Source organism: Polypterus senegalus, chromosome 15, assembly GCF_016835505.1.
Source record: "Polypterus senegalus isolate Bchr_013 chromosome 15, ASM1683550v1, whole genome shotgun sequence".
Taxonomy (NCBI): domain Eukaryota; kingdom Metazoa; phylum Chordata; class Cladistia; order Polypteriformes; family Polypteridae; genus Polypterus; species Polypterus senegalus.
The window spans coordinates 53,429,835-53,455,110 of NC_053168.1; the positions used below are offsets into that span (position 1 = coordinate 53,429,835).

A 25,276-nucleotide genomic window follows, 5' to 3' on the forward strand; every position below is an offset into this window, starting at 1 on the left:
TAATATAGCTTCTTATCACATTCACTGTAAAGTAAACCTAAAAAAAATGTAAAAGCCCACAGAAAACTTTACCTCCATTTGCATGTAAACCTGGTCTGGCATGTTTTGATCATAGGCTTGTAGGAGAGATATAGTTTGCTTAAGAGGTTCAAAAAGGTCATCTGTACTAGCTTGGTGATCCCTTACTGCCAGAAGATACCCCATTGTTTTCACAAGGGCTTTATAGTCACCCTCCTTTACAGGTGTCAGAAGGACAGCATCAGCTTCTTTAATAAAGTCTTCTAGTTCTTTAAGGCTAGAAAAAAGACAGTGTCAGGTTTTATATATCTAATGCTTGAAACTGTGGACAAATGTAGCTTTCTACAAAAAAAAAAACAACATTCAATTCACTCTAAAAAGCAGAGAAAAATCTCTCTCTTTTGTATGTAGTTATATTCTTTTAAAATAGACTATACAGTAATTATCTATTTAGAAGCAATGACTATGGCTTAATTTACCAAAGAATCAATATGTCTTGATCTGAATACTAGTAATATTGTGGAAATGTGCTCATTTAATCTCATAGATAAATATGACCAAGAACTGTGTAATGCATCTGACTACATTTACCATCCATACAAGTAATTTTCTTAACATATTTAATCTTTGTGGGAAACCCAGACATTTCCCAGAAAGGCAGGAGTGAACACTAAATGGTTTGAAAGGCCAAATAGGGCTTATTACCACACACAACTATATTTACTTACAACAGCACAACCAAGAGACAGTATCATAATACACACATATTTAAATTTTGCAAGGAAACCAGGGTATGGGTATTCATGAAAACATGGGAAGAACATGTAAACTTTACAGATGACAGGCCAATAATCTCACCCAGGACAATTCTGGAGTGCTAAACTCTATTAATCCCATGTGAGTATAAACTAAAATTTAATCATTTCAGGATGTATACAAACAAATGAATAATGAAATCAGGGTTTCAAAACACTTGTTCAACTAGAGCTGTTATGCCTGTTCTTTTAGCTCATCCTTTATTAATGATACTTTAAATGTGTAATATTGATAAATGCCATTTCAGTGAACAAAGTTCTGCTCTCTCATTCCACACTTACCTGTCAATAACATATGACATAAGATGCTCTTTAAACATCCAACTCCACTTTTTAACTGTATTCAAAAGGCTTGTTTTAAACTGCCTGATATCAACCCGAAACCAATTGTCAAACACCTTAGTGTCGCCAAGTTTACTGATTCGTGCATAAAGGCTTTCAAAGATATCAATCTGTAAAATAAAATAAATAATGAAACTGGAAAACTGTAATTAGATTTAAGCAAGTAACATGCAAATTTAAAAATACAAAAAAAATACAAGATGCAGAATATTTTCTGGTGCACTTTCAGTATTTTGTTTACTGATTTACCAGACAAATTCAGAGGTTGAGCTTAAATCGATGCAAGTCAGATTAAACTGATGTATCCTCTAACTGAATAATTTTATACTTATTTTTAAATTTTAAAATGATGGTAATACCATTGTAATGCCATTGTATGCATCTCAGGTATAACTTATACATAAGAACTAAAAGTAATAATATTACTTTTCAAATATATTAAGTCTTCCTGTAGCTACTGTGTCATAGTCATTCCATATTTTGTAATGCAAAGCTATAATTATGCCTCATGGAATTCACAATTTATTTTTTAATTTGTTAAAAATAATCCATAGCAGGGCTGGAATCAGAACAAAATTATCAGTGGGTTGTAGATGAGAGATAATAATACAAACAAAATATGTTAAACAACAATTATGCTGGCAAGTACACATACAACAGACTACAGCAAAGAGCAGTTCAATCTACACAATGCAATACTGCAGGTTAGAATGGTTCAATAAGCCCAAAACCAAGCAGAGGTTGTATCTACCAAGCATAAGTAAGGTTGCACCCAAAAGAGCATGCACTTACGCATACAGAAAACCCAATACAAAGCACTGTTCAGTGCAATAATATATCATAAAATAAAATTAAAATTAAAATAAACAAAGGCATAACAAGTCAAGAAAGATTCCACTAAGCTGCTAAAATAGTGTCCTTAATATACTTTCAGTTTAATATTTAGCTATCAAAAACACTTTCCTAGAGATAAAATAAAACTGCATTATGGCTGATGCATATTGTTTACGTTAAAACACACATATACAGATCTTAACCTATTAAACTCAACATCTGATGAGTTGACAAGTCTGGAAAATTTATCTCCTCAAAATTATTTACTTCCACTCGTCATTACATTTGATCATATTTTATATATTTAATCAAATTGTATTTTTTTTATTAATTAACCTTTATCATGAAACAGAACAAGCTCCAGCATCCTATTGTTTGATATGACGGGTATGTGAACTTACATGTCTCACTAGTTATTAGCAAAAAAGGGCTAGATATTATTAGTTAGGTAAGTTAATGTTACAGTTACAGAAGTCTGGACAAATAGGAAAATTCTGTAGTGGCCCCATCAGAGTTTTTATTTCAAAAACCTACTATTATTATATGATTACTATAGCTTTTCTAAAGCTTAATACTTCATGATAATAGAAATAAATGCATAGGAAGACTTATACTGGCATATAACATACAAAGTACATTAGATTCACATTATGGTGTTAATATGTCACAGCGTGGTCAGTATTAGAATTTCAAATGACAGCTACACAATACTGCATGAATCATATTGAATAAATAAAACAATTTCTGATCATTTTTATAAGATGAAGTTATACCATGGAGCAAGTTAAGCTACTGTCTACCTACCACAGAAAAAGATCCTTTTACGAATTGTCACACTTAAAAGTAGCCTTTTAGCCATCAATTTATGTATTTTTACAAGCTTTAAGTTTTGCTCTGTTGGCCATACTCTCTTTCTCAGGGGTGGAGGTTGATTTATTTTCAATCCTATTTTTTGTAAAAATTGATCTATTTATAATAAAATTTAAAAAAAAAAAAAAAAAAAAGTAGCCTGTGCTGGTGCACAACTTGTGAAATACAGGAGGTCCTACGAGGTATGGTACCCCCTAAAAACATGAAAATCAAACGTGGGTGAGCAACCAGTCCCTAACCCTAACCCTAAAAATATCTTATAGTGTTAAAAATTACTCAGTGTCCATTACTGTGTTTGGGAGAAAACACTGGAGGTGTGGGAACATCACAAGTGAGCTGCATCTTGTTCCCAGTTCATATCAGTTTTGAAGTCATTTCCTGAGTGGCATAAAATGTGAAAGTGAAAATAAAAACAGTCTCTTTAGGCTCAGAGTGCACTATTGCTGTATACTCTTGATCACTAAATACACTGTGTGCACAATTATTAGGCAAGTGAGTATTTTGACCATATCATCATTTTTAATGCGTATATTCCCACTCCAAGCTGTATTAACTTGAATGCTTATTGGATTTAAGCACGTCAGGTGATGTGTATTTGTGTAATGAGGGAGGGTGTGGCCTAAGGAGATCAACACCCTATATCAAGGTGTGCAGAATTATTAGGCAGCTAGTTTTCCTCAGGCAAAATGGGCCAGAAAAGAGATTTAACTGACTCGGAAAAGTCAAAAATTGTAAAAAATCTTTCAGAGGGATGCAGCACTTTTGGAATTGCTAAGATATTGGTGTGTGTGATCACAGAACCATCAAACATTTTGTTGCAAATAGTCAACAGGGTCGCAAGAAACGTGTTGAGAACAAAAGACGCAAATTAGCTGCCAAAGATTTGAGAAGAATCAAACGTGAAGCTACCAGGAACCCATTATCCTCTAGTACTTTCATATTCCAGAGCTGCAACCTACCTGGAGTGCCCAGAAGTACAAGGTGTTCAGTGCTCAAAGACATGGCCAAGGTAAGGAGGGCTGAAACCCAACCACCACTGAACAAGAAACATAAGTTGAAACGTCAAAACTGGGCCAAGAAATATCTGAAGACAGATTTTTTTCAAAGGTTTTATGGACCGATGAGATGAGAGTGACTCTTGATGGACCAGATGAATGGACCTGTGGATCAGTAATGGGCACAGAGCTCCACTCCAACGTGGAGGTGGGGTACTGGTATGAGCTGGTATTTTTAAAGATGAGCTAGTTGGACCTTTTGCATTGAAGATGAACTCAAAATCAACTTCCAAACCTACTGCCAGTTTTTCGAAGACACTTTCTTCAAACAGTGATACAGGAAAAAGACCATGATTTTTATGCAGGCCAATGCTCCATCACTTGCATCGAAGTTCTCCACTGCGTGGCCAGCCAGTAAAGGCCTTAAAGATGAAGGAATAATGACATGGCCCCCTTCCTCATCTGACCTAAACTCTATCGAGAACTTGTGGGCACTTCTTAAACGCTAGATTTACGGGGGAGAAAAACAATACACCTCTCTGAAGAGTGTCTGGGAGGCTGTAGTCACTGCTCCACAAAAAGCTGATCGTCAACAGATCAAGAAACTGACAGACTCCATGAATGAAAAGGCTTATGACTGTTATTGGAAAGAAGGGTGGCTATATTGGTCATTGATTGATTGATTTATTTTTTTTGAAATGTCAGAGATGTTTATTTGTAAATTTTGAGGTGTTTGTTTATTATTCTCACTATAACAGATGAAAATAAACAAGTGAGATGGGAAAATTTTCATTTTTCCTTTAGTTGCATAATAAATCTGCACACTAATAGTTGCCTAATAATTGTGCGCACATATGTATTCCCCTGATGATGTTCACACTCACATTTCCGTTGTGAAACATTCAGGTTTCAGGTTTATTAACAGTTTGGATTGACTGATAGCACTGTGTTTGTTCCATATTAAAATTAATCCTCAAAAATACAACTTGCCTAATAATTGTGCACACAGTGTATGCCAACTATTGAGATGAACCTGTCACAGTGCTACTGAGAGAGCTTCAATTCCCAGCAGTCAGTAAGGGAATGCAGAGGCCAATGGGAGATTGCTGTGCACTTTAAATCAAACTGACATCATTGTTCTTCCTTTTTCTACCATTAAACTAAAGTTAGGTTTCAAATTTGGCCCCATTATTTAATAGGACTTTAGGACTTTGCACATTGTCGGGAAGGTTCTTCGCCTATGCCCTATGTAGTACTTACATACCCCTATTTTCCCTATTAATTCAGCCTTTTGTATTGGTGGTAACCCCATCTCTTTGGATGCATTAGGATATTCTGATATGTATGATGATACTAGACTCCATATCTTCCAGACACTGAGGTCCAGTTATAATATTCCCTTCTATTTACAACTTAGATATATATATTTCAATCTTTCATTGTTTCCTCTCTATCTCATGGAAACCTTTTTTTTTAATATTACTCTTTTCATTAGGAATTCAAACTATCAGCATACCCAGTTTAAATATGTACAACATTTACAGTATATCTTATTCCTGTATGTGCCATGACATGGATCTGTTGATGGGTTCTATCTGTAATTTTTGTATGATGAAAGCTCCAGGTACATTCTGCATATGTTCTGGGACTGCTTTCTGGTTTGTGTTTTTTAACTTTCTGTCCTTCACTATTTCTACTAATATATCTCTAGTGTCTCAAATAATCCTTCTGTTAGACATTCCTTATTTTTCGTTTACTGTCCACCAGCAAATGGAATTCTCATTAGGGACAATTGTTGCAAAAACATTACCATCCATTTTCCAACCCGCTGAATCCGAACACAGGGTCACGGGGGTCTGCTGGAGCCAATCCCAGCCAACACAGGGCACAAGGCAGGAACCAATCCCGGGCAGGGTGCCAACCCACCGCAGGACACACACAAACCAAGCACACACTAGGGCCAATTTAGAATCGCCAATTCACATAACCTTCATGTCTTTGGACTGTTGGAGAAAACCGGAGTGCCCGGAGGAAACCCACGCAGACACGGGGAGAACATGCAAACTCCACGCAGGGAGGACCCGGGAAGCGAACCCGGGTCTCCTTACTGCGAGGCAGCATTGCTACCACTGCAAAAACATTACCTTTCGCTGGAAATTGCCCAACTCAGTTTGTTTTATCTTTGGAAATATTCCTTCTATATCTTACTTTTATTCAAACTCCCACAACATGGATCAATAGGTCATCTGACCAGAACATTGAAAGTTGAAAATCTTGCGTATAACTTTTTGAAGAATAGATGGTGGTCATCCACTGCATTATCCATGGTGTTGATGTGTGTTTTTTCATCTTATTCCAACACTATCTTCCCTAACGAGTCTGATCGCGGGTGATGTTCCTCTTTGAGTACCTCAGGCAAGCATGGGGCTGAGTTGATTGGGAAGGGGGAGGCTGACAACGATGGGTAGGATGTTCATATTTTTTGTTTGTTTTAATTTTTCTCAGAAGTTTAGTTACTATTTCTAAATTTCTAATTTAAATGATAATAATCACTTTTGGAATTCAGAGGGAAACAGTTGGAACAGAGCTGAAGTCGTCTTTGACAGGTATTATCTAAGTTTATATATGTCACAAGAGGTGTTTCTTCTGCAAGATGCTGGCATGGTCTTTGTTTGTAGACTGCATGTCTTTGTAGAATGTTACTTGTCGACTACAGATATGCAATATCCTAACTAATAACTTTCGGTTGATATGTTATTGTATATTTAGTAGTACCACGGCAAGATTTCAGTGTTCAGCCAATGGAAATCCTCCCCCACAACCCCATTACTAATTTTTTCCCTAGGGACAAATAAAGGTCTGTCTACCTGTCTATCTATCTATCTATCTTACAAAGTTATATGCAGTTTTTAAAAGACAATTAAATGAAATACTCATGATGATAAATTAAACCACACACTTTACCCAAAAAGACCATTATTTGCTTTTTTCATATATACTTTTCATCTATATTCCAGGATTCTCACAATTATGTAAATGTAACAAATAAGTAATTCAAGTAAAAACATTAGGTATATATAATGGTGTTATTTAAAAAATGGAGATGTTTCTATGAAAAATAACCTTTTCTAAGTAAGAGCATTACCCTAACCTTAATAATGAAGCACAATGAAATATGGGGTTTCAAGATTGAGTGTGTTGGGGGTTAGGTAACTTCAGTTTTGTTTTGTTTTTTTTTGTCATGGGTTTTAATAACCTCAAACACTACAACAATGGTAATACACACTACATGGCTCTCTTAAGTATCCCAGCTGTAAAAATAAATTATTTCTGACTTTCTTCAATTTTCAACATTCTGTTTTCATATAAAAGAAACAAATATGAATTAGTTGGAAACAATTTTAAATTTACAGGCTTACCTTCAGAATTAAAATGTTTCTTCCACATTATTCTTTGTTTAGGTAAATTTCACTTTGGTTATAACCAAATAGTTTTCCTGGCCCAATGAATCAGACAAAAAACCTGAAAACTTACCTGTTCTTTAAACTGTTCAATAGTGGGAGGGTTCTCTGGTAAGACCTCTTCTCCTGCAGCTTCTATCTCCTCTGTGGTTAAAACATGACCATACAGAAGAAACTGCTTCATAAACTCAGCTCTATCATCCACCCAAAGGTAAGCATATAAGTCAAAGGAACTTTTATATTCTTTGGCTTTATTTATGACACTGGTCACTCTATCCAAGATTTCTTGACGCAAGTCTTGTAGATCCAACATATTGTCCATGTCATGCTGTGCAAGAGTCAAAATATTGCATTGTCAGTTTATTCTGCCATCACTTGTAAAAAATAAATAACCTAATAAGGTAGTTGTGTGTTTATACAATGTTTATGAGTCAACTACTAATTTACTGAAGAATTGCAACCCTGAAAAACAGCAATCTGGCAAGTTATAATACTGTCATTTAAGCCAACAGCAGCAATATTGTAAATGCTAATGCAAGCTTATTTGTTAAATTCTACAAAAAAAAAAACAAAAAACTTAATTTAGTTCATCAAATGAAATTTTTAATTGTTCCAACCTGGTAGGTGCTCACTCCCAAATGGTCCGCTAATCTCTCCATTTGAGCTGACATTTTATAAATATCACTCAACAATTCTTCAATCACATCATAAAATCCATCACCAGCCTCCTTATCAAGTGAGGGCTTGAATATGATTTCAGGTGCATTCAGGCTCATCTGAGCTTCAAAAAGTGGGGAAAGTCTCAAGAAATCATCTGTATTTTCAATAAAGAAATCCAAAGAGCACAAAATGGCACTGAAAAAGCCATCAACGACCATTTCATCCATAAACTCCAAATAAGCCTTCCACGATTCAGACAGAGAATCTGCTTTGAAAAGATTGAGGTTCTCCTGTGAAGATGACAGTTTATAAGAAAAAACATTACCAGAATATGTATATTTTGCTCTTAAGCCATTACTTTAAAACTTTCTCGAACCAGATATTACTAGGCCCATTCATTATTAATGTTCTAAAAACTAGTAGCTGATACTTCTTATTGTACTCTATTTATAAACAAAAGATTGGAAACAAAAAACGTAAAATTGAAGGGAAACTATTTAATTCTGAACACAGATGGTTGATTGGGGACTTGATGAATCCATTCATAATTATAAAAAGGTACCAATCACAATGACTTGAAAAACATGTATCGATCACAATGACTTGGCACTATTTCACACAATGACAGGACACTCAGAAAGAAACTAGCTGTGTAATTGAAGGCCCTCTTGTAAAATGTGTGAAGGAGATAAAGAAAATTTAGCAACTACCTCACCAAACAAGACTGATGCTGTGAAATGTCTAAATTCCTTACGATACTAAACAAAAGAACATTTCAATTGTTAGATACGAGTTAAGTAAAAAAAAAACACATCTCATACTTACATCATAAAAGTCCTACCAGATTTCTCCAAGGAAATATTGATTTTCATGTTTATAATAAATCTTTCTTTATATAAAGCTATCTCTGCAGAATGGCTGGGGTGAGAAACACTAACATCCGGGAGAGGCTTGGAGTAGAGCCAACCGAGGTAGTTCTGGCATCTGATATGGATGCCTCCTGGATGCTTCCCTGTGGAGGTTTTACTAGCACAACCAGTTGGGAGAAGACCCCAGGGAAGACCCAGGGGCTTCCTGGGAGGCTTTGAGCTCTCTGATGGCCTGGGAATCCCATGGGATCCCAAAGTATGAGCTAGAAATTGTGGCTGGGGGAAAAGAACATTTAGGCCTCACTGCTAAGAATGTTGCCCCCCATGAACCCAGCTTCGGATAAGCGGTGCAAAATGAGTGAATGAATAATAAATCTCAAATTATGACAAAGCCAGCCAGTGTTTGCTGTCTCAGTTATTTGCATCAGTTATTAGTATGATATCCATTTCGAATTTCATTTATAGTTTATTTCTATATTGGCATGTTGTTCTTAGACAATAGATTAGTCATAATCAATGTAAATAAAATATGATATAATTTTTAATACATGCAACATATATAGTCATATGAAAATGTTTTCCTGCATAATAATTTACTCTACTTTCAACAAAAAAAGATAACAGTGGTATGTCTTTCATTTCCTAGGAACATCTAAGTATTGGGGTGTTTTCTGAACAAAGATTTTTAGTGAAGCAGTATTTAGTTGATGAAATTAAATCAAATGTGAAAAACTGGCTGTGCAAAAATTTGGGTACCCTTGTAATTTTGCTGATTTGAATGCATGTAACTGCTCAACACTAATTACTTGCAACACCAAATTGGTTGGATTAGCTCATTAAGCCTTGAACTTCATAGACAGGTGTGTCCAGTCATGAGAAAAGGTATTTAAGGTGGTCAATTGAAAGCTGTGCTTCCCTTTGACTCTCCTCTGAAGAGTGACAGCATGGGATCCTCAAAGCAACTCTCAAAAGATCTGAAAACAAAGATTGTTCAGTGTCATGGTTTAGAGGAAGGCTACAAAAAGCCAAATCTCAGAGGTTTAAACGGTCAGTTTCAACTGTAAGGAATATAATCAGGAAATGGAAGGCTACAGGCACAGTTGCTGTTAAACCCCGGTCTGGCAGGCCAGGAAAAATACATGAGCGGCATATGCACAGGATTGTGACAATGGTTACAGACAACCCACAGATCACCTCCAAAGACCTGCAAGAACATCTTGCTGCAGATGGTGTATCTGTACATTGTTTTACAATTCAGCGCAATTTGCACAAAGAACATCTGTATGGCAGGGTCGCCACAAAAAACATCGCTTGTTGTATGCAAATGCTCATTTAGACGAGCCAAATTCATTTGGGAACAAAGTGCTTTGGACTGATGAGACAAAAATTGAGTTATTTGATCATAACAAAAAGCGCTGGTGGAAGAACAACGCTGCATTCCAAGAAAAACACCTGCTACATACTATCAAATTTCCATCATGCTGTGGGGCTTTGTGGCTAGTTCTGGGACTGGGGCCCTTGTTAAAGTCAAGGGTTGGAAGAATTCAACCCAATATCAACAAATTCTTCAGGATAATGTTGAAGCATCAGTCACAAAGTTGAAGTTACACAGGGGTTGGAAATTCCAACAAGACAATGACCCAAAACAGTTCGAAATCTACAAAGGCATTCGTGCAGAGGGAGAAGTACAATGTTCTGGAATGGCCGTCACAGTCCCCTGACTTGAATATCATCGAAAATCTATGGGATGATCTGAAGCAGGCTCTACATGTTCAGCAGCCAACAAATATAACTGAACAGGAGAGATTTTGTATGGAAGAATGGTCAAAAATACCTCCATCCAGAATCCAGACACTCATCAAACACTATAGGAGGCGTCTAGAGGCTGTTACATTTGCAAAATGAGGCTCAACTAAGTATTAATGCAATATCTCTGTTGGGGTGCCCAAATTTACGCACCTCTCTAATTTTGTTATGATGCATATTGCATATTTTCTGTTACTCTAATAAACTTAATGTCACTGCTGAAATATTACTGTTTCCATAAGGCATGTCATATATTAAAAGAAAGTTGTTACTTTGAAAGCTCAGCCTATGATAAACAAAAATCCAAAGAATTAAGAGGAGTTCCAAAACTTTTTCATATGACTGTGTGTGTGTATATATATATATATATACATATATGTAGGTTTGGATTTTTTTTCTCCCTAAATAATAAAAACCATCATTTAAAAACTGCATTTTGTGTTTACTTGTGTTATATTTGACTAATGGTTAAATGTGTTTGATGATCAGAAACATTTTGTGTGACAAACATGCAAAAGAATAAGAAATCAGGAAAGGGGCAAATACTTTTTCACACCACTGTATATGTGTATGTATGTATGTATGTGTGTGTATATACTGTATATATATATATATATATATATATATATATATATATATATATATATATATATGTAAAAGGACCGAGGAGACAGCAATAAGGGTTGGGGTTTCCGGCCCCGTATATTGTACAGAACTTTTTGCACAGAAAAGAAAACAGGTCAAAGCATAAACTAAACAGTTCATAGCGCGACGCCGTCTCCTGGCGTCGCGGCCATTTTATAGGGGTGGAGCCGGAAGTGGAGGACAGCTGGGAAGGACCGCTAGGGAGGATGGGAAGAATGACGTCAGGGCAAGATGGCGGAGGAAGCGGAAGTACCGCACTGCGGTCAAACCAGGCCTATGGTGCTGGAAGGTCTCTTTTCTATAAGGAAGCAGAGGGAGAAAGTTAGTACCCGCCATTCCCTGGCGAATGTTTTCCCAGGTGTTCTCGAATCAGTCCGCGGCCTCCTAATGGCTCGTCGTGACACGATCCCCCTTAGCCCAGGACCGTCAGGTCGGGCGGACCTAACCGAGAGGTCGTGAATACGAGAGAGCATCGGCGTTGGCTTGAAGGGTGCCCGCCCGATAAGTGACAGTGAACTTATACGGCTGCAAGTCCAGAAACCACCTAGTGACCAGCGGATTCGACTCTTTGTGCAGGGACATCCACTGAAGTGCAGCGTGATCAGTCACCAGAGCGAATTGCGACCCAGCAGGTAGTAACGGAGGTGGGTCACTGCCCACTTAATGGCCAAGGCCTCCCTCTCCACCGCCGCATACCGGGTCTCCCGGTCCATCAGTTCCGGCTAAGGTACATCACAGGGTGCTCGACACCATCGACGCTTTGGCTCAACACGGCGCCCAGGCCTGTGTCCGGCGTCGGTCTGGAGAATAAGCGGGAGCCCAAAATGGGCGTCCGTAACACAGGTGCCGGCGTTAGGGCCTTCTTTAGGTCACTGAGCGCGTGTTCTGCCTTGTCGGTCCACACCACGCGAGGGCGCCCTTTTTGTCAGGTTAGTCAAGGGTGCTGCTCTTTGGAGAAGCGGGAACAAACCGCGGTAGTAACCCGCAAGCCCCAAGAAAGCCTGCACCTGTTTCTTGGTATTCGGACGGGGCCATTCTAAGATGTCTTTAACTTTGGAGCCTGTGGCCGCACCTGTCCTTGTCCCACGAGGTAGCCTAAATATTTGGCCTCCTTTAATCCAAAAACACTTCCGGGGTTTATGCGGAGGCGGCTTTAGCCAGTGTTAGGAGGACAGCGCGACCTGCAATAGATGCTCCTCCCAGGTGCGGAATAGATGACAACGTCATCCAGGTAAGCGGCACTATAGGACTGATGGGGCTTCAGCACTCTGTCTACCAGGCGTTGGAAGGTCGCGGGGCCCGTGCAGCCCAAATGGGAGGACCTTGTACTGCCAGTGCCCGCTAGGGGTGCTAAAGGCCGTTTTTCCTTTCGGATGCCGTTAAAGGAATTTGCCAATACCCTTTGTCATGTCAAGGGTAGTCAAATATCGAGCCGTACCCAGCGCTCAAGGAGGTCGTCAATGCGGGGCATGGGGTAGGCATCGAACTTGGAGATCTGATTCAGGCGTCTAAAGTCGTTACAGAACCTCCAGGAGCCGTCTGGCTTGGAGGCGAGGACAATAGGGCTGGACCAGGGACTATGGCTCTCTTCAATTATGTCCATGTCCAACATACGTTTCACCTCCAGTTCGACCTCTGCGTTTTGCCTCCGGAGTCTGTAGGGCCTCTCCCGGACGATTACACGGGCTCCGTGACTATATCGTGGGCAATCAGCGAGGTCCGGCGGGTGACTTCGCTCACCACCTCGGGGATGGCGGAGGTTTGGGCTAACTCCTGCCGCTGCTTGGGGTCAGCTCTTCTCCGAGGTTAAGGGCAGTTGTGCTCGTGAAAGGGAGAGTGACCTATGGGAGCTGGGAAGCTCCTCTCTATCTCTCAGGGCTTTAACAGGTTGACATGATAGATCCTCTCTTTCGGTCGGCGATTGGGCTGTTTCACCAAATAGTCGGCAGGCCTTCCTCTCCTTAACCTCGTAAGGCCCTTGCCAGTGGCGAGCAGCGAGTGGGAGGTGGGGCGAGCACCATAACTTCGGTCCCAGGCGGAACTCCCTGAGGGCGGAGTTGCGGTTGTAACACCGGGCCTGCGCTGCTTGCGCCGAGTCACGTGTTCTTTTAGGAGGGGCCTGATCTTTGTGAGTCGGTCGCGCAGTTGCGCTACGTACTCCAAAATGTTAGAGGAAGGAAGAGCCTCGGCCTCCCAGCCTTCTTTTAGGATGTCGAGGATTCCCGGGGTTGTCGCCATATAACAATTCAAAGGGGAGAAGCCAGTAGAGGCCTGGGGTACCTCCGGTAAGCAAAAGCACGGCGGGAGGAGCTGGTCCCAGTTCCTGCCGTCGCGCTGACTACCTTGCGAGCATCTGCTTAAGCGTCTGGTTAAAGCGTTCCACCAGCCCGTCAGTTTGCGGGTGATAGACGGCGCTTTCAGGTGCTTTATCTGCAGTAATTTGGCTACCTCCTGAGCGTATCCGATGTAAAGGTACCCTGGTCCGTGAGGACCTCCTTGGGTATGCCGCAGCGTGAAACAAATTAACCAGTTCCGTGCGATGCTTTTAGTATTAGCGGGCGCGGGGAACCGCCTCTGGGTACCGGGTGGCATAGTCCACCATGACTAGAATATATTGTGGCCCGCGGGTTGAGGGCTCCAGGGTCCCACCAAATCGACCCTATTCTTTCAAAGGGTACATCGACTAGGGGTATAGGGACTAGAGAACCGCGGTCCCTCCTAGGAATCTGGCGGGTCTGGCACTCGGACAGGATTGACAGAACGCGGACCTCCTCATTGATCCCAGGCCAGTAAAACGGGTTTAATTCTCTCCAGTGTTTTTGGCCCGAGGTGGCCTAGGAGGTGAGCATGTGCCAGCTTCGCATATCTCCCGCCCGGAAGGTGCGGAATTAGCAACAACTTCCGCACCTGCCCTCATGGGTAGCCACTTTCGGTACAACAGATCATTTCAGGACAAAGAAGGGTTCAGCGGTGTGGATCCGTCCGCTGTGAGCTGTTAGGCAGAACAACGCATTCGGGCAAAGCGCGGGAATCATCATTCCACTGCTCCCTCTTAAAGGAGGCGGCGTGGACGAAATTGATGGTCCAGGCGCGAGAGGTCTTGTGGCCTGGGCCTGGGAAGAGTTCCCTGGCTAGTCCCTTCCCGGCGGAGTCTTCGGGTCAAGGTCCGTGGCCAGGAAGGTCCCCGAAACACCAGCGCCGCTAGGGCCTGCCCTTGTGCGGCGTGGAGGCGCGGGAGGGTGCCTTTTCCCCTCATCACTAGATCCAACAGGCCCGGGAGGCGAATGGCTTACCGCTGATTCTTTTAGACCAGTCTTGTCCCAAAATCACTGGGAAGGGGTTCAGGTAACACAGCGACCGTCATTTGGGTTGGTTCCCCTTCCAGGTGACATAGCAGTGGCGGAGCGATATGACCTAGTCCCCCATGCACACAAGTGACCAACAAATGCTGTTTTAACCACTGTTGCGGTAAGACAAAGCGGCGACAATGGTAATGTTGCTGCGGAATCAAACAAAGCCACCACGGCGTGCCCATTTAGCAACACCACTCCCGTGTTGGACTCGCCAAGGGATGCGGCGGGATACAATACCTCTCCGGCGATGTCCAGGTACAGTCCATAGGCTCGGGCGATGTTGTGGGGCAGGTTGGTAGCAGGTGGCGGTCTCGCCACACTTGAAACAGCGGCGGTCCGGCTTCTCTCTGGCTCTGGCGGCTTCTGCAGCGCGTCGAGGGCTTCGGGGTGGCCGCCCGTCCCTGCGGTTCCAGCGAGCAGGCTTTTCTGACCCCCAAGTCGGAGGACCGCCAACTGGCGCTCCAGGGCGTCGAGGAGGCCCGACATGTTTGGTAGGCGTGTCCCGGACCTGCTGGGCGGGGAACTGGGCATGGCATTGACCAGGCCTTCACAGGCCACCTGCTCGACCACTTTCCGCCCGTCGGGTCCCTCTGGCGTAGCCAGCGCCCATCTTGCCCCAGAACTTCGAGCGCCTGGGCGCGGCGCTTTCAGGGTCAAAGACCCAGTTCCGCCATTGACGCCTGCTGGCCGGGCTAATGCGTAGCGGGCCAGTATTTGGCTTGAGGAGGTGCGTAATTAGCGGCCTCCTCCTCAGGAAGGTCATAATAGGCCACATGGCGAGTCCCTTCAGAATATGGCGCCAGGATGGGCGCCCACTCGGACCGCTGCCACTCGTTCGGGTGGCCGTCCTCTCAAACATGCCCAGGTAGCGTCGGCGTCCTCCGAAGGGCCCATCGGGACTAAAGGAGGCGGCTGCCTGGCGGAGTCTGTCTCGCCCGTTGGGCTTCTACTAACCTGCCCGTGGCCTCCAGCTCCCGGTGGTGGCGGCTTGCTTGGCTGCAGCGCCTGGAGCTGGTCATTCATAACTTGCAGCACAGTGTTGAGGTCCTGTCCCTCCGTCATCTCGGGATCTCTGTATCCTGCCGACTCGCCACTTGTAAAAGGACCGAGGAGACAGCAATAAGGGTTGGGGTTTCCGGCCCCGTATATTGTACAGAACTTTTGCACAGAAAAGAAAACAGGTCAAAGCATAAACTAAACAGTTCATAGCGCGCGCGTCTCCTGGCGTCGGCCATTTTATAGGGTGGAGCGGAAGTGGAGGACAGCTGGGAAGGACCGCTAGGGAGGATGGGAAGGATGGCGTCAGGGCAAGATGGCGGAGGAAGGGCGGAAGTACCGCACTGCGGTCAAACCAGGCCTATGGTGCTGGAAGGTCTCTTTTCTATAAGGAAGCAGAGGGAGAAAGTTAGTACCCGCCATTCCCTGGCGGAATGTTTTCCCAGGTGTTCTCGAATCAGTCCGCGGCCTCCTAATCGCTCGTGCGTGACAATATATATATATCCACATACAAGGTCCCTTGCCATTTAATATAGACTGTTCATACAAATGTTTATGCACTACTGTTCTAGCGCCCGTTATTTTAATGGGCTTAATGTTCAGTATATATATATATATATATATATATATATATATATATATATATATATATATATATATATATATACACACACACACACACATCTATACTAATAAAAGGCTAAGCCCTGACTGACTCTCACTGACTCACTCACTCATCACTAATTCTCCAAGTTCCTATGTAGGTAGAAGGCTAAAATTTGGCAGGCTCATTCCTTACAGCTTCCTTACAAAAGTTGGCCAGGTTTAATTTCGAAATTCTACGCGTAATGGTCATAACTGGAAGCTATTTTTCTCCATTTACTGTAATGGAGTTGAGCTCGAAAGCTGTGGGGCGAGTTTAGTGTGACATCATCCGCCTCCCATGTAATCACGTGAACTGACTATCAAGCATGATGCGTAGAAAACCAGGAAGAGCTCCAAAAAGCACTGAAGAAAACATGCGTTATATAATTGAGAAGGCAGCAAAACAATAAGAACCGAGCGAGTGACATATACAACCATATTCATGAGTGCTGCTACTTCGGAAAAAAAAAAAGTGTAAACCTAAAGTTTAAATTAAGTTCATAGACAGGCTGCCGCTGGCGTTTGTCATGCCCACAGGTAATGCGGGATACAAGTTTAATGAGAGGACACAGAATATGAAGTAGAGTTTTGATCAATTCGTAACTAAGTTAAAATTGCAGGTGAAGGGCGGTGCTTATGCAAATTCCGAGAGACTGTGTTTGTGGGGGATTGACAATTAAGGTGGGTGGGGGAGTCACGTCATCATCTCCCCTCCCATTCACCTCATTTCGCTCTGAGCCGAGCTCTGCAGCTAACGCCATCTTGAGGAACCAACTTTGTGACGCTGCCACCAAATACTCACAGAAAAATCCACAAGTTAATACACACGCTGTCTCTAGAGGTTCTCCACACTGAATCCTCCAGGCACTACTTACAAAAGGTTACATTGACAATCGTGTTACGTTATTTTTAAAATGTTTCCTTTTCTTAGCACAAGCACAGCTGAGAAGCTTCGATGCATGTGCTCCATAACGCGTTAAAAATAATGCATTTAATCACACTTTGCATTCCAAACAAAGGGGAACTTCTATCAATGCATGATTTCCTGGTACACCGATTACATTGATCAGCGCTTCCCGATTCATTTTACTCTCGCACCCCCTTGGTTTGAGAAGAAGTATGAAAAAATATGAGGTTAACTCAGAAAAACAGATCACCAATTGAAGCTTTATGAATAATCGATTCGGCATCAATAATTGTTTTGGTAAAGCCATACTCAGTGTAATTCTCCTTCCATTTTATAATTTTTTCGCCACTAGCCATGATTAAATTTAGTTTAATTTAGTCGCCAGAAATATCTTTGGTAGGAATGGAAGTTGAATTTAGTCTTTAAATTTCTATGGTAGAGAAAAAATTATGCAATGAAGACTAAATTTAACTATATAAAGTCAAAACTTGTATATATAAAGTCATTCCCGAATATATAAAGTCAAAACTTGATTATATAAAGTCACTGTCGGAATATATAAAGTAAGCGCTGGAATATATAAAGTCAAAACTTTCAATACAGTAATCACTCGCTATATCGCGCTTTGACTTTCGCGGTTTCACTCTATCGCTGATTTTAAATGTAAGCACATCTAAACATATATCACAGATTTTTCACTGGTTCACGCTTTCTGGGACAATGGGTCTTTTAATTTAGGTTACATGCTTCCTCAGTTTGATTGCCCAGTTGATTTCATACAAGGGGCGCTATTGGCGGATGGCTTAGAAGCTACCCAATCAGAGCATGTATTGCATATTAACTAAAACTCCTCAATGCTATAAGATATGCTTCCCGCGCTGTGCTTGTTTGCTTCTCTCTATCTTTCTCGCTCTCTCTGCCTGGCCGGAGGGGTGTGAGCAGAGGGCTGTTTGCACAGAGGACACGAGGGCGCTCCTCTACAAAATGCGCTTTATCGCGGTGCTTCTGTATACTTAAAAGCATGTATTAATTTTTGATTGTTTGCTTTTCTTTGCGGCCGCTCTCTCTGACATTCTCTGCTCCTGACGCGCTCCTTTATGACGGCGCTCCTTTGAAGATAAGATATGTTTGCTTTCTTTTAATTGTGAGAAAAGAACTGTCATCTCTGTCTTGTCATGGAGCACAGTTTAAACGTTTGACTAAAGGGTGTTATTTCATGTCTAGAGGGCTCTAATAATGTTAACAGGGTGGGAGAGTTTATAAAGGCTTAAAATATATAAAATTAACCACTGTAAACGCTGGCCCCGGCACAGACAGACGGACATCATATTTTTTCCACACACTATTTATTTATATACACTATTTACAAAGTCTTTTGCTCACGTGCACCCCTAGTGCCCTCTCGCACCAAATTCCCCAAAGTCCAGGCCCACAGTCCTTTGTGCCTTCCTGGCCGCCTCCAGTCCTTCCTTCCGCTCAGTCCACTTCCTCCCGACTTCCACCATCTGACTGGAGGGCGGCCCTATAATAATGCTTGGATGAGCCCCAGGTGTTTCCGGCCTCTTCTAGCCACGCCCCAGCGTGGCGAAGTGTCGGCTGCTTTCCTGGTGGCTCTCCGGCCTCACACAAGTCTTCCCCGGCACTTCCTGGTGTGGGCGGAAGTGCGGCTCCCGGATAATTAGGCCCTGGGCGCCTGGCGGTGGCCACGGTCCCTACAGGGTAGGGCTTCCATGCCCTGTACCGAGGCCCCCTGCCTAACCAGGACGGACGCCCCCCTCCGTCTGGAGGAGGCACTTGCCCTCCTCTTGTCCTCCAGCGTCCGGCGGGCTCCAGCCCAAGCAGCGGACCGTGCAGAGATGAACCGGCATCGGGCGCCGCCTGGCGGTGACCACGGGCCCCTACAGGGCTGGGCTTCCATGCCCTTGACCCGTGGCTCCCAACTAAACCAGGACGGACACCCCCCCGCGGTGTGGAGGAGGCACAAGCCCTCCTCACGTCCTCCAAGGCGTCCCGGCCGGGCTCCAGCTCCATGCAGTAAGAAACGAATCGATGAAAGAAACCTGTCATCTTTACAACGATTGACAAACACGGAATGTAACTTGAACACAACACATCCTACAAATACGAACCTGATTGAAAGAAATAATGATAATCAAATCCTTGATGACAGCAACACTCAGTAAGACTCACAAAACAAATACTGTATATTGACAGTCATGTTACGTTATTTTTAATGTTCCCTTTTCTTTTCTAGCTTTTTAACACAATACTTCTCGCTGCGATATGGGTATATATATATATGTATATATATATATCCCGATCTACATACTCGAATAATGGATACTTTATTCGCCATCAATGATTGTTTTGGTAAAGCCATACTCAGTGTATTAATTAGATGAAGCGGTAAAAAGTAAAGGCGAGGAGGATGACTTATTGAGGCATGCAGGCTGTAGTGCTTGCGTCAACTCTATCTGAATTGCGATAACATTTGAAAAAATATATCTTTTCAAGTTCTATTTAGTCCATATATGTCAAACTCAAGGGCTGGGCCACATCCGGCCAGTGTAATTATATCCGCCCGCGAGATCATTTATATACTGTATTATTGTTATTAAAGCCCGGGTATATGAAGGACTGGTAACACAATAAACTACAGATCCCATAATGCAGCGCTTCAGCTGCCTTGCCGAACAGTTACCGCGTTAATCAAGTCTAGCTTATGATGCTGCAAGTTATTGCGAAACTAGCTCACACGATGCTGGAGAGAAATGTTGATTCTGAAAATAGAGCCTTTAAAAACCGATGGGAGGCTGAGTATATGTTTACTGAACCCGTGTGTCTCATTTGTGGAGCTAATGTGGCTGTAATTACAGAATTTAATCTAAGACGGCACTATGAGACAAAACATCAGGGTAACCTGAAAGACCTGAATGCAATGCAGAAGATACAGAAAGCAGAAGAATTAAATAAGAATCTGACACTTTAGCGGACGTTTTACCCGTGCACAATCACAAAGTGATTTCAATTGAGGCTGCTTTTATGGGAGACACAACCACTTGCCCCACTTTCCCTATTACCAAGTAATGTTAAACCAAGTCGTCACTACGGTGTTCCCAAATCGCACTTTGCTGATAAACTGGCGCACTGAGTTTGCACGCGCTTTGGTGACTTTGAAGAACAAAAAAAGTCCGTCTACATGCGGCTCGAGCCTTGTGCATGTTTGGTAGCACATATCTGTGTGAGAAGCTCTTCTCAGTGATAAAGACTAACAAAACAGCACACAGGAGTCGCCTCACTGATGAGCACCTGCAATCCATCCTGAGAATCTCCACAACACAGAACCTCACACCAAACAGAAACGAACCTGTTGCCAAAAAAAGATGCCAGGCGTCCAGCTCTAAAATGACATATGAGCAAAGACAACTGAATGATTTGATTTGTTATTGCTGAAAGGAACACATTTTATTTATATTTCTAGGTTTTGTTATGCAGCATGTTCATATTTGAATTTGTATAATTTTTGACAGAATATATTTTTATGGAGAGCAAAATCTTTTGGGATATTTAAAATCTAAGTTTATTTTTTATAAAATATAAAATTAAATAAAAGTAAAGAAATTTGAATGTTTGTTCTTTTAATGTTTACTGTATTTCTAACTTGTATAATTTAGACAGGATATATTTTTATGGAGAGCAAAATATTATAAGTTGTTTAAGGTTTGAGTTGATTTATTCAGGAATAATATTCCTGTCTGTTTTTACCATTCCTACCAAAGATATTTCTGTCGACTAAATAAAATTCCTTCTATTTAAAATTTAAATAGAACTTGAACAAATACGTTAGTTCATAATATCCACGCCGACTTGCACGTGAGAGTGGGTGTCATCCGTTTTAACAAACAGCGTATTGCACTGATACGAAATAGCTGTGTGTGTATATATGTAGATACTGTATGTATATGTATATATATGTTTATATATGTGTGTGTGTATGTATGTATATATATATATATGTATTTGTGTGTATATATGTGTGTATATGTATAGGCATGTATATATATATATGTTTATGTTTGTGTGTGTAAATATATATATATATATATATATATATATATATATATATATATGACAACAACACTCATCACTCACAACAGTGAAAAACAATTACATTGACAATCATGTTCGTTATTTTCAAAATGTTTCCTTTTCTTTTCATTGCTTCTTTAACACACTACTTCTCCGCTTTGAAGCGCTTGGTATTTTGCTAGTGACTTTATATATTGAAGTTTTGACTTCATATATTCCAGCGATTACTTTAAATATTCAAGTTTTGACTTTATATATTCAAGTTTTGACTTTATATATTCAAGCGATTACTTTATATATTCAAGTTTTGACTTTATATATTCCAGCTCTGACTTTATATATTCCGACAGTGACTTTATATATTCAGAAAATCAATGTATTGCCTGTTTGGCACCCCATAGTATAATGTGTGTGTATATATATATATATATATATATATATATATATATATATATATATATATATATATATATATATATATGTATATGTATATGTATATGTATATATATATATATATATGTATATGTATATATATATATATGTATATTGTGGTCCCAGGAGGAGAGAGGAGGGCTGCGTGCCTCCTCCAGACCTGAGGCGTCCGTCTTGGTTGTGTAGGGGACCACGGTACAGGGCTTGGAAGCCCAGCCCTGTAGGGACCCGTGGACACCGCCCGGGCGGCCCCGATGCCGATTTACCCTGTGTGGTCTTTGGCCAGGGGTGGAGCCGGCCGGGGCTATGGAAGACCGGAGGAGGCGTGTGCCTCCTCCAGACTGAGTGTGGGCGTCCGTCCTGGTTAGGCAGGGGGCCTCGGGTACAGGGCTTGGAAGCCCAACCCTGTAGGGACCCGTGGGCACCGCCAGCGGCGCCCGGTGCCAAATTATCCCGGGATCCAGGAAGTGCCGGGGGGAAGACTTTGTGTGGCGCCCGGAGAGCCGCCAGGAAAGCAGCCGACACTTCCGCCACGCTGGGGCGTGGCTAAGGAGAAGAGGCCAGAAACACCTGGGGCTCATCTGGGGCATTATTTAAGGGGCCGCCTCCCTCCAGTCATTTGGTGGAAGTCGGGAGGAAGCAGACGGAAAGGCACAGTGACTCTGGGCCCTGGACTTTTGGGGGATTCAGTGCCAGCAGCACTGGGGTTGTGTGAGTGCCGCGTGACTTTTTGTACATAATAATAATTGTAAATAAACAGTGTGTTGGGCAAAATATATCGTCCGTCCTGTCTGTGCTGGGGCCAGCGTTCACAATATATATATATATATATATATATATATATATATATATATATATATATATATGTATATATGTATATATATATGTATATATATATATATATATATACACACATGTATATATATATATATATATATATACATATATATATATATATATATATATATATATATATATATATATATATACACACATGTATATGTGTATATATATATGCCACAAACACTCATGACAATGACAAAACAATTACATTGTCAATCATGTTACGTTATTATTAAAATGTTTCCTTTTCTTTTTACTTCTCCGCTGCCAAGTGCGGGTATTTTGCTATATATATTTAGATATAGATACAGATAGATATAGATATAGATAGCTATATATATATATATATATAGGTATATATATTGTCACGCATCTTGGCAGTAGGAGAGGCAGAGCGGACCTTGCACCGCTTGAAAGGCGTTAAGCTGGTAGGGAGTGGCGGGGTACTAACCTTTCTCCTTTGTCTTCCAGGAAAAAGACACTCCGCCATTGTAACCTTCCCGCAGTACGTCCACTTCTGCCCTTCCTCCGCCATCTTCCTTGACGTCAGCAGTCCCATCCTCCCTCATGGTTCCTTCCCAGCATTCCTCCACTTCCGGCTCCTCCCCTATAAAATGGCCGCCGACGCCTCAGAACGGCATCGCGCATATGAACTGTTTTGTTTATATCTTTGACCTTTTGTTTGTTTATTGTGGAGTGTCTGCAATATACGGGGCCGGAAAAACCCCAACCCTTTATACTGTCTGTGCTTTCTTTTACAATATATATATATATATATATATATATATATATATATATATATATATATATATATATATATATATATATATATATATCCATCCATCTCTTCCGCTTATCCGAGGTTGGTCGCGGGGCAGCAGCAAGCAGAGGGCCCAGACTTCCCTCTCCCCGCCACTTCTTCCAGCTCTTCGGGAGAATCCCAAAGGCGTTCCCAGGCCAGCCGGGAGACATAGTCCCTCCAGCGTGTCCTGGGTCTTCCCCGGGGCCTCCTCCCCGTTGGACGTTCCGGAACACCTCACCAGGGAGGCGTCCAGGAGGCATCCTGATCAGATGCCCGAGCCACCTCATCTGACTCCTCTCGATGCGGAGGAGCAGTGTTTCTACTCTGAGCCCCTCCCGGATGACTGAGCTTCTCACCCTATCTTTAAGGGAAAGCCCAGACACCCTGCGGAGGAAACTCATTTCAGCCGCTTGTATTCGCGATCTCGCTCTTTCGGTCACTACCCATAGCTCATGACCATAGGTGAGGGTAGGGCGTAGATCGACTGGTAAATTGAGAGCTTTGCCTTACGGCTCAGCTCCTTTTCACCACGACAGACCGATGCAGAGCCCTGCATCACTGCGGATGCCGCACCGATCCGCCTGTCGATCTCACGCCCCATTCTTCCCTCACTTTCGTGAACAAGACCCCGAGATACTTGAACTCTCCCACTTGGGGCAGGATCTCTCCCCAACCCTGAGAGGGCACTCCACCCTTTTCGGCTGAGGACCATGCTCTCGGATTTGGAGGTGCTGATTCTCATCCCAGCCGCTTCACACTCAGCTGCGAACCGTTCCAGAGAGAGCTGAAGATCACGGCCTGATGAAGCAAACAGGACAACATCATCTGCAAAAGCAGTGACCCAATCCTGAGTCCACCAAACCGACCCCTTCAACACCCTGGTTGCTAGAAATTCTGTCCATAAAAGTTATGAACAGAATCGGTGACAAAGGGCAGCCCTGGCGGAGTCCAACTCTCACTGGAAGCGGGCTCGACTTACTGCCGCAATGCGGACCAAGCTCTGACACGGTTGTACAGAGACCGAACAGCTCTTATCAGGGGGTCCGGTACCCCATACTCCCGGAGCACCCCCCACAGGATTCCCCGAGGGACACGGTCAATGCCTTTTCCAAGTCCACAAAACACATGTAGACCGGTCGGGCAAACTCCCATGCACCCTCCAGGACTCTGCTAAGGGTGAAGAGCTGGTCCACTGTTCAGCGACCAGGACGAAAACCACACTGTTCCTCCTGAATCCGAGGTTCACTATCTATCCGGACCCTCCTCTCCAGAACCCCGAATAGACTTTTCCAGGGAGGCTGAGGAGTGTGATCCCTCTATAGTTGGAACACACCCTCCGGTCCCCTTTTAAAGAGGGGACCACCACCCGGTCTGCCAATCCAGAGGCACTGTCCCGATGTCCATGCGATGTTGCAGAGACGTGTCAACCAAGACAGTCCTACAACATCCAGAGCCTTAAGGAACTCCGGCGATCTCATCCACCCGGGGCCCTGCCACCAAGGAGTTTTTTGACCACCTCGGTGACTTCAGTCCCAGAGATGGGAGAGCCCACCTCAGAGTCCCCAGGCTCTGCTTCCTCATTGGAAGGCATGTTAGTGGGATTGAGGAGGTCTTCAAGTACTCCTCCCACCGACCCACAACGCCCGAAGTCGAGGTCAGCAGCGCACCATCCCCACCATATCACGGTGTTGACACTGCACTGCTTCCCCTCCTGAGACGCCGGACGGTGGACCAGAATCTCCTCGAAGCCGTCCAAGTCGCTCTCCATGGCTCTCTCAAACTCCTCCCATGCCCGAAGTTTTGCCTCAGCAACAACCAAGCAGCGCTCCGCTTGGCCTGCCGGTACCTATCAGCTGCCTCCAGAGACCCACAGGACAAAAAGTCCTATGGCTTT

The 25,276-nt window shown here is 42.7% G+C and overlaps 1 protein-coding gene across 1 annotated transcript in view; it reads right to left on the reverse strand.

The window, feature by feature from the left end:
• Positions 1–25,276, reverse strand: part of LOC120515473 (dynein heavy chain 11, axonemal) — a 331,373-nt gene that overhangs the window by 234,998 nt on the left and 71,099 nt on the right. The window contains exons 15-18 of the mRNA XM_039736528.1: positions 7,953–8,285; positions 7,409–7,663; positions 1,116–1,285; positions 73–295 (exon numbers count right to left, since the gene is read on the reverse strand). Coding sequence (XP_039592462.1) covers positions 73–295; positions 1,116–1,285; positions 7,409–7,663; positions 7,953–8,285 — 981 coding nt within the window. The remainder of the gene's footprint in view (positions 1–72; positions 296–1,115; positions 1,286–7,408; positions 7,664–7,952; positions 8,286–25,276) is intronic.